General features: G+C 38.1%; 1 protein-coding gene, 1 long non-coding RNA gene and 1 pseudogene across 2 annotated transcripts in view; all 3 read left to right on the forward strand.

Annotated features, from left to right (window-relative positions):
* The window catches only part of LOC146472701 (uncharacterized), a 296,231-nt gene that overhangs the window by 54,489 nt on the left and 231,204 nt on the right, over nt 1-10,538 (forward strand). The gene's annotated exons all lie outside the window — the stretch shown is intronic.
* LOC146472706 (divergent protein kinase domain 1A-like) lies at nt 545-4,057 on the forward strand. Its single transcript, XM_085119507.1, has 3 exons — nt 545-672; nt 1,668-1,807; nt 2,509-4,057. The coding sequence occupies exons 2-3, from the start codon at nt 1,697-1,699 to the stop codon at nt 3,715-3,717; spliced, it is 1,320 nt and encodes a 439-aa protein (XP_084975633.1). The 5' UTR covers nt 545-672; nt 1,668-1,696; the 3' UTR covers nt 3,718-4,057.
* On the forward strand, nt 4,570-8,790 carry LOC146472707 (uncharacterized; annotated as a pseudogene).

Consider the following 10,538-nt stretch of genomic DNA (forward strand, 5'->3'; position numbering starts at 1 on the left):
TCCATTTTTATGCAAACTATGTGAGCAAATTTTCTTTTGTTTTGACACCAACATGGCGGTAACTCAATTAACCTCTAAGCAGCTGGGCAGCGTAAATTTTCATTTAGCGAGTTGGCCGGTAAAAATACGTTTCATTTAAAATACGTTTCATTCCAGTTATAACTGTGAAGCTGTTGACACTACTGGGCAAGGGAGAAAACGAGAAAGTAACCACTTTAAAAACGTATTTTGTTCGATTGTTTAAAGCGGGAAAATAAATATAGCAGCCCCACAGTACGCAACTGAACCTCGTATTCGGGTCATGTTGACAAACCGAAAGTGGTTTGATTGGCCACAATTTTCAGATGCAGGGGACAGCAGGCTCAGTTGAATCAAGGCACTCAAGTCAGGCTCCAGGTAGCCTGCGTTGCAGCCGGACTTGTCACTCAAGACCTATAATCCCTATAATCCCTATAATCCCTGGTATAGACTTACTATACCAGGGATTGTATAGACTGTCTGCGACGCAGGCTAGCTTAAGGCTCCCTGGTCAGGCTTTTGTTCCCCTTTTACCCAGGTTATTTTTACAGCTAATAAATACATGTTAATATAATTCTTAACAGCCCGCTTGGGTGATATAAATCACTGAAGCACATCCAGCAAGCGACAACATCAACCAAACGGCAAGTTCAGGTAAGCTATATTTTTGCAAGATACTGTGGCTTACATCCTATGTACATCATATTTATACATTTTCAGGTTATGCTTTCGGTAAGATCTCTACACAGCCCCATATATTAATTATGTATAAATTTTCCGACTCAAACTCTATTCATGCAGCTTGTTTGGACCTGTTTGTGTAAAAGAATAAGGATGAGAGTGGTGCTTGTATAACTCATGTACGGGGCTACTGTGCGGAAATCTTCCTTAAGTTTTCTAGGATCCACGAACTTGAAAGTGCTTACTTACAGCCAAAATCCAGCATTAGTTAGATAAATGAGATTTCAATGAGCCCCGCCAAGTTCAATTCAAGGCTTAAATAGCTGCCAAAATCACAGTAAGTCCAACCAGTAACGTCAGTAACTACGTACGTACACTAACAAAGGATAATACACTTTACCTTGCAGACCTCAATGGAGTGTCAGTCGACTAACAAATTATTGAATTGTTTTGAACGTAAGGGAACGTAGGCCACGACTCTAATGGGATGCACAAATCAGTTGGCCTTGAAGTTTATTGTTATATATCGTTTAGTATTTAAAACTAATCTGGACGTTCCGGTCGAGAATATATCATGGAAATTAAAGACAGTTTCCACATTATTACTCAAAACAGAACTTGGCATGATATTTGAGACAGTTTTTGCACTACAAACTAAATCCTGATTTGGCCGGTTTTTAAAACTCACCTCGAACTCGGAAATGTTTGATAAATTACAGATACCATTTGCGGCTAACTAGCGTTGCGTGATTCAAACCATGGGACGAGGTGCATAATGCCAGGGGCAAATAATTGATGTAGCATAATTTAGAAGTTGACTATCTCGTTGTTCCACTGGATCGCCGGTAGGCTTCTCTGTGTCACTTTTAGATTAAAGATGGATGAAGCACTTAAATGATAAGGCCGTAAAAAGCTAAAATTTATATCCTTTCTATATTATCTCTGAACTTAGTTTCTCGGTGTTGCAGTGCTACAGAGGACCAATTCGAGTGCCACGATGGTCGGTTGGAAACTGAAAGTTTCAATCGTAACAGTTGTTGCTGTTGTTCTACCAGTGATATTTCACAGGCATCCAAAGTGTGACATGACTACTGTCCTCAACCAGATAGTAAGTAAAAAAAGAAAATCTTTAAGGCACCAATCTATCAAGTCCTTCCAGCACCATCTTGGTAGAATGTACCAAACCAAGCCACTATCATGAAGCTAGTAAATGATTTCTTGTTATGTTCAGTTGAACCTTCAGTCCTGTTTGGTCCTTTCCGTTTTCTGTCTCTCTCGTTCCCATATAAGATACCCTGCCTTGTTTTATTGCTGGGTCATTTTTTTCTTCTTTTAGATAACAGCCCTGCTAAAAAAAATTAAATAAACAAAATAATAGTAATGATAATAATAACAACAATTAAGTAAGAAATAAAAGCTCTAAAGCATATTGTACACAACGTAAAAAAAAAAAAAACTGTATAAGACTATATGCGAAAAAAGTTATAGAGTCAGTTCTCTTAGTTTCTTTTTAAATGTTAATAGCGATTTGATATCATAAATGCCACCGTCCAAATTGTCGAATTCATCCGCAGCCTGGTAGGTACGTTTTTGTTTACCCCAATACATTTTAGAGGATTTCATAGGACATCCTTCCTTTCAGCGTTATCCTTCCGCCAACGAAGGTGATCGGATCACAAATTCAACCTTCATGGTCATAAAAATCATATTATTTCTTCTCGGCAGTCAAACTTAATTTGCCAGGTCAGTCCTGTTTAGGTGTGAAGAGGCTTTTCCCGTTATTTATTGTCGATCTTGTTAATGTTTCAGTGTTCCGCGTTTAAGGCAGGAAATGTGTCTGGATCACTTTGTTCTGATCTCTGTGAACGAAACACCTTCCATCTTGGACAATGTCTCTCGACAGTACCTACAAAGAAGATTTACGATGCGGACTGGGAAGGAACACAAGTCATACTTAAAGCCAAAATGTGCTGGTTTGAAGAATTTGTAAGACGCCAGAACATAACGGACAATGATGCAGTGGCCTCATATAAGGATGATGTTTCATCTCGGGTAAGAACTTTGTTTGGTGATTGTGCTCGATGCAGTGAGCTTACATCTGTGTTAATGTCACTCGGTGATGGGAACAGTGATGGGACAGTAACAGGCTCGGAGGCCAGGACATTCATCTCTTTACTGCAAAACATAGAACCCATGATGTTAATGGCCTTAAATGAAAGCAAGCACACTGTGGATTTCTATGGATATTGCGGTGGATTGTATGTCCTTGAAAAGGTACCTTATGTCGCCTCAAAATTTTTTGAAGAAATCTGGGAGTTGGTGGATCTTTCATTTCTGCCGGATGCATTTGAACCACTGCAGGATATGATTAACTTTGTTGGTGGAAAGATTTTAAACGCCGCTGTTTTCTCTCTCCAATATTTTAGCGCCATTTCGCGTAATGTCCTGTCTTTGACAGATTACCCAATGTTCGGTTCCGTTCTTCTAACGCCTGTTCCAAGTACACATGAAAAGTTTGAGCTCGCTCATTCAATGTTAGACGCCATATTAGACCTGTCAGACAACCCATACGGCTTGGTACAGTCTTGCGATACACACTTGGGAAATGTCGGATTCACCAGGAACTTACTCGTTAAAATCATTGATCTCGATATGACTTACCCTCATGTCTTGTTGAAGACGATTCTTGAACGGAAAAATTGTACATCTGACGCGGACTGCTGGACGGGGATTTCTGAGATCTGTTGCTCAACTTGTAACACAAACAATGGCACCTGCACATTCCTAATGATGTTCCAGGACTTACACGTTGTCTGTGAGAATCTTTTCCCCATGATTTTTAGAAGTCTTAATATTCTAGAACCCAACAGTACTTGTCTGAGGAACTCTGTACGTCAACTTGGTGTGTTTTGCAGTAAGCTACCAGTGGCGTACACAGTCAAGGAGCTGAAGCGTCAAATCCTTAGTGTTAAAAAGCATCTTAGATCGATTGAAGTCAATTCCACAGAGAACTGTTAAGATCGAATGTCGTGGTTCAACTACATAGCTAACTAGTTTCGGTGCATCGTCATAAATTTACCATAGAATTAAAACTACCACCAGCGCACCCCAAAACATTATTCTCTTTTCAATTAGTTGTGGTTACACATAACATGGTAAATGTCATTTCTCGTGTTAAATCAACCAACAACTAATCGTCCCTTGAATTTTCATAAGGTAAATGTTGTTACACGTAACTTTATTCACTGGGGTAAAAATTCTTAATCCCTTTGTGTTTTTTTTTAACATTTATCTCTCGAGAACGAAGCATATATTTATACAGCGATTGGTTCACTTAGCTCGCATATTCAACGCCCAAGCTTTTGATCACGGTAAATGTTATGAGCTCTTTTTTTTTTTTTTCCAGTTTTTTAATTAATCCATGGCAATTGATCACTATTTGAGTTTATTTAGGTTTACTGTTTCTTTACTCAAATTTCAACAGAGAGGAAATCGGAATGGAGTTGAAAATAAAATAAAATAAAATAATTGATGGATGAGGTTTCACCCGAATAATGTTTGCCGTTTGAAAAGCATCGCGTTTCCTTAAAACGTTAAATTGAAATTTTTACAGTTGTGACGCAACCCTCAGCAGAGTTGAAAAGATGATTTAGCCACCGTTTCGAGCGTAAGCCCTTCGTCAGAGCGAATCAAGGAATTGTGGGTTGTATGTGGTTTATATAGAGAGCAGTGGAGCTACGCTATCTGTGGGAACAATTACCCTTCATCCACATAACCATGCAGTCAAAAGCATTATTTTGAAGAACTTTAAGTTGCTTCAGATGACATCTACTATTTCCATTCAATCAACCTGGCAATTCCATATGCGCACGCATACGATGAAAAACTTGCCCTTTAATTCAAAACGTCGATAAAATTTCGATTTCTACAAAAATCACTGATCGTTTTACATGCACTTCCGCTGTTATCTGTTGTATAAAATGCACTTTATCCACAAAGGTATACAATGATGAGACAGGAACTGAAGACTAGGCGACTGATTTCGCGAACATCTTCGGGGCGTTGAAGTAATGTTTAAAACACGAGCAGCAGTGTTTTATCGGGATTTAAAACCACGAGGCACAGCTGAGTTGTTTTAGACACGAAAAAACACGTGCTGTGAGTTTTTTGAACGGCTTCAAAAACATTCCTGGAAAAGCGTCTGTCAAGAGAGTTCATAACAATGATGCTTTTGTGAACGTTGGAAATTAGCATACGAGAAAAACATTAAACACCGCATACTAATAAGAAGGAGGATTTATCGGATTTTAAAACCACTGCACGTGATGTTTTATGGACCATTTGATAGGTCAATGGGTTCTGAATTATTAATGAGTTCTTGAAAAAAAATGACAATACAATATTTTTTTTTATTTGCCTTACAGACATATATTAAATTTTACAGTACTAAACACTACTGATACTAAATACTACTAACAATATTCACTATACTTGCACTATTTACAGTATTAGCTATACTATCAATACCATCCATACAATGCTCGTACTACTAATAATTACAATGCTTACACTACTTACAATTCTAATACATCACACGCACACACACACACACACATACCCACACACACACACACACACACGTAAACACGAAAAAAAAGGAAATAACGCAAGACGTAATAAGTTCCATTGATCAAGTCAGAGGAGTTATTTTTCATGCCTATTTTATAGCATTTCAATTCTGTATTTAATTATCATTTTATCAACGAAGTCTTGCAGGAGAATTGGTTTGTTGTGTAGTTTGTAGGCGTAACTATAGTATCTCATAAATAACATGGTATAATTGAATTTCCTTACTAGTACCTAGACGGATTGAACTTGATCTTGTTTTCTATATTGAACCAGTTGATAACCCGTTGAATGAAAATCTTGACGAAATGACAATCTCTAAAAGTATGATCAATAGAGTCTTTTTCACCACAATATATACATTCATCATCTTCCTTGATTCGATAACGGTAAAGTTCCTTTTTGGTGACTACAATGCAGTGGATTAATTTATATTGAAATTCCTTTAATTTGGTCTCTCTACAGACGGTTTTTAGGGAGGTGAATATTTTTTCCCATTTACCTTCATCCAAGGAAAGATCTTTGCTCCATCTCTGTGGCCCAGAATGACCTGTTGTGTGGATTTTTGTGCATTATAAGCTATAGAAGTCGCTAGTCTTGATTTTGTTCAGATAGAGAGTTATCGATTCATTTAATTGTAGACCAAGATTATTATCAGAATATAACTCTTTATTAATTGGCTTCGTTGATTTTGCTTTGGCTAATAGGTGCTTCGGGATAGCGCTAATAACTTGATAGTATTGGAGAAAGTTAGTTTTACAGGAATACTTATTCGTAAATTCCTGGTAGGACATTGGTTGACCGGTATTGTCTAAGAGATCTTGTATTGACAGGATACCTTTTTTAAACCATTCCCTGATAAAAATGGTTTTACTGTCAACAAGTATTTCTTTGTTGTTGAATAGAATTATATTTTGTGCTTGATCAAAGCTGTAAAGAGTTTTTAATTCACTGAAGTATACTAGAATACTTCGGTAAAACAATGGAATAGATTTTATGTATTTCGCATCGTAGTTACACCTCAGTAAAAAGTTGAAACCTCCGAATTTTCTTAGGTAATAATCAGGAACTGTTTTCCAATTTTGGTTCCCTGGAGTCAGTAATCTTGGAATCCAGGCTGATTTTAGAGCCTTACACATTATGTCGATGTCTACCATACGTATTCCGCCTCTTCCCAGATCCTGGTAGAGCCCAGTTCGTTTAATTTTATCCCTTTTGTTTTTCCATAAGAAACTAAAAAGCTTTGTTTTCACTGTGCTTGCGATATCTTCGGGAACATTAAGAATTGAAGCTGAATAAATTAATTGTGACAATCCTAAGGACTTAATTATCAGTACCTTCCCAAATAGTGTAAGGTCTCTTGATCTCCACATATCCAGTTTTGTTTGAAGTTTTCGTATTTTCAGATTAAAGTTCAGTTCATTGTTACCCTTCTCATCATAAGAGACATGAATTCTCAAGAGGCGAACCGGACTATGCAAGCATTTTAGTTGTAAAGGATAACTTTTGTTTTTTTTTCCATTTTCCCAACCAAATTGCTTTCGATTTCTCTATGTTTAACTTGAGACCCGCTAGCCTCCCAAAATCTCCCACCGTTTTCAAAGCATTTTCAACAGTGATCAAATCTGCGCAGAAAAGGTTTGTGTTGTCCGCGAATTTGCTCAATTTGATTTCGAGCCCGAATATATTGATTCCTGTTATACTTGGTTATTGTCTGATTTTGCTGGATAATATCTCCGTGGAAAGCACAAAAAGGTACGGAGAAAGTGGACACCCCTGTCGCACTCCTCTTGACGGTCTAAACCAGTTGGTCATGAAACCATTGTTTATCGCCGCGCTCTCAATATTTGTATAGAATGTACTGATCCATCGTTTAATACTTGTTCCGAAATTGAATATATCCAGTGCTTTCATCATGAACGACCATTCTAAAGAATCAAAAGCTTTGCGAAAATCTAGAGATACTAGAATGCCAGGTATGCTCTCTGACTTGGTATGTTCCATTATGTCGATTATTAGCCTAATACTTTCCCCGATATATCTTCCTTTGATAAAACCGGTTTGATCAGGGTGCACTAGATTTGGTAATAATGGTTCTATTCTCCTTGCTATTGCCTTAGTTGCTATCTTGCAATCAACATTTAGCAGTGTTACTGGTCTCCAGATTGAAAGTTCTAGTAGCGAGCCATCTTCTTTGGGAATTAAAGTAATAACGCCTCTTCGTTGTGAAATGGTGAGTTCATTTGCATCGTAGGCTGCGTTGAAACTAGCAACAAGATCGTGTCCTAGCAGATCGAAAAAACACATATAAAATTCAACCGTGAAACCATCTTCTCCTGGAGCTTTGTTGTTTTGAAAAGTGTCTAAAGCTTTTTTGCATTCTTCATAAGATAATGGACCTTCTATTCTATCCCTGTCTGCATCTGATAGTTTTGGAATTTTTAAATATTCGTTGAATTCATCAACATTATTTTCCTGCGAATTATTTGTTGATGCGTACAATTTGCTATAATAGTTTTCGATAGCTTCTAATATCTGAGTCTCGTTGTTTGTTACTGTTTCACTTTCTATTCGCAGTTCAGTGATGGTCTTCCTGTTGTAGTTTCTTTTCTCCAGATTGAAAAAGTACTTTGTTGGACGTTCGCCCTTTTCGACCCAGCGACATTTCGATCTAAAAATAGCTGCCCTCCCTTTCTCCTCGTAAATAGATTGGAGTTCCATTTTGAGATCTCCATATTCATTTAGGATGTACGCGATATTGGGAGAGTTAAAGTTGTCGTAAATATTGCGGTCCAGAATTTCGAGCTGTCTCCTAATTTCCAATTCTCTATTAGTGGTCGCTTTGGCTTTCTTTTTACTATAAGCAATGGTTGCCGCTCTGATTTCCATTTTTAGCATTTCCCAAAGAAGGCGTGCGTCTGCCAAATCGGAGTAAACAGCGCGTGTGCGGGAGTACGTTTCACGGATTTTAGACACATAATGTTCATCTTTCAGTAAAGTGTGGTTGAATTTCCAAAGTCCGGGTCCTCTAGATTTTTCAGTTGTCCAAGACAAAGAAATGTAAATTGCTCGGTGATCCGGTGCTATAGAAGAATAAATTTCACTTTTCTTCACATGTTGTGTCAGATTTTTGGCAACTAGGAAAAAGTCTATAAAGTCAATATGTATGTATCTATGTATCAGTCCAAATCAGTTGCTCGACACTAACCATTCTTACAAACATATGGCAGTCTGTGGCATTTCTCTACATCATGGTAATACAGAAAGCCGCAAAAGTTTAGAACAAAAATTCATCTTTCAAATCGGCACTCTTAATCCACACAGAATCAACGAACGCTTTTCATTTGACTAATTTATTCTTGTTTCCCACGTTACCGTTCTCCCACCAATAGCGTAGCTCCACTGTTCCCTGACGAAGGGCCATCTCTCGAAACGCCAGCGCTTGAATCTCGTTTACGATAGCCAAGTTACCTTATAAACTCTTTTGATAAAACCAAACATTCGTTTCGACTCCCCACATATGCAGCACCGCAGATTCTTTACAAACTAACCCCCTTATCTATTTTTATTACCGCTTCCAATGGTTTGAATGGTACGACTGGCCATGTATATACGATGCGTTTGCAAACGAAACTGCGTATGCACGAGGCCTGAACTATGGAACAACTAAACAACGGAGAGTTTTTCACTAAAGCGCCAAGGAGACCCCTTTAACTCTCCTTTGCGCTTGCTTTACTGAGAAAATAAAATAATGAAACAACAAGCTATGAATCATGAGCACGTTTATTATTTATTAATTTAATTACGAATGATTAGCACAGACACACCTGTCTCACATTCTGAACACTATAGTATTTGCCTGATCTTGTACAATGGACATTGCAAAACGCTATGCACGTTTCTAATGCTGGACGATCTGTACTCAAAGACAACTGGGGGTATTGGCGAATATTATTTGGATGGATGTAGATATAGGTATTCTGGGTAAACCAATGGGTATCTGAGTCATTTACTTCTGAAGCAACCGGAGCCTAAATAAAATAGATTGTTTTCATGCTGACTACTTTATAACTATCTTACAAATACTGAGAGTCCGAGCAGTCTTGAAAACCGGCCTATAGCGAAGCGCTGGGGTAGCAAGGTTTTGCTTTGACCACTAGACCTGGGGTTATCTTGAGTGAGCCACAGCAATTGATTGCACCATTGTCAAGTGATAACCACGGATATCTGCAGATTGCTAACGGCACGAAGTATATCCATGACGACGGGCCAATGGGCTGAAGCTTATTTCCAGATTGGAAGCTCACGGAAAACTTGTCGTCAGCACTGGCAAGTACAGATCATGGAAGAAAACGTATGCAATCCTTGAATACGGCGCGATTTGAAACTACTTGTGTAAAAAAAGATTGTGAATTCAAAATATTATAAAATAGACCCTGTAAGATATTTTAAACCGACGTTTCGGTAATGCTGCCTTCTTCAGAGTACAAAACTATTGTTCGGTTTTTATTTGCTCGCACGCTGGCATGCACTGTCACGTGTGTTGCGCGCACGCGCGCTTTTATGAATTTGGGCATGCGAGCAAATTTAACTAACTTTTTAACGGTATATTTTTGTACCCCGAAGAAGGCAGCATTGCCGAAACCTCAGTTTAAAATATCTTACAGCGTCTATTTTATAATAATTTGAATTTGATTTCAAAATTAGACGTAGAATTAATTAGGTGATGAAATAGTACAAGAAGGAGATCCAAACGTGCTTAGACCACCCAAACATCATCGGAAAGTTGTACGACGGTAACTAGGTCCTTCCTTAGCGACCATACTGACTTCTCTAAACGTGCACTCAGCTCGAATCTCGACAAAGCGACTCTCTAACAGCCAGAAATCGGCTCGCCCATTTTCAAAGTGTTTATTACTAATTCGATAAAAATGGCGCCTTGACTTAAATTCGGTCGCGTTAACGCTTTTTTTTTTTTTAAACAAAGCCACGTTTGTGATTGGCGTTTCACTATCACGAGTCCCGTGGAATCACGGGAAAGCTTTTATCCGTTCCGTATAAAGAACAACACTAGTAATAATAGACTAAATAGAACTACAGTGAAACCCCGCTTTACAGACACCCGCTTAATACGGACACTCGTTATAACGGGTAGTTTTCTTTCCATACATTTTCCTTAAAATTAACCCGTTTAATAAGGACACTGTAATACG

The sequence above is a fragment of the Pavona decussata genome, unplaced genomic scaffold (genome assembly GCF_977016875.1).
Source record: "Pavona decussata unplaced genomic scaffold, jaPavDecu1.1 SCAFFOLD_98, whole genome shotgun sequence".
In the NCBI taxonomy this organism is placed as follows: Eukaryota; Metazoa; Cnidaria; class Anthozoa; order Scleractinia; family Agariciidae; genus Pavona; species Pavona decussata.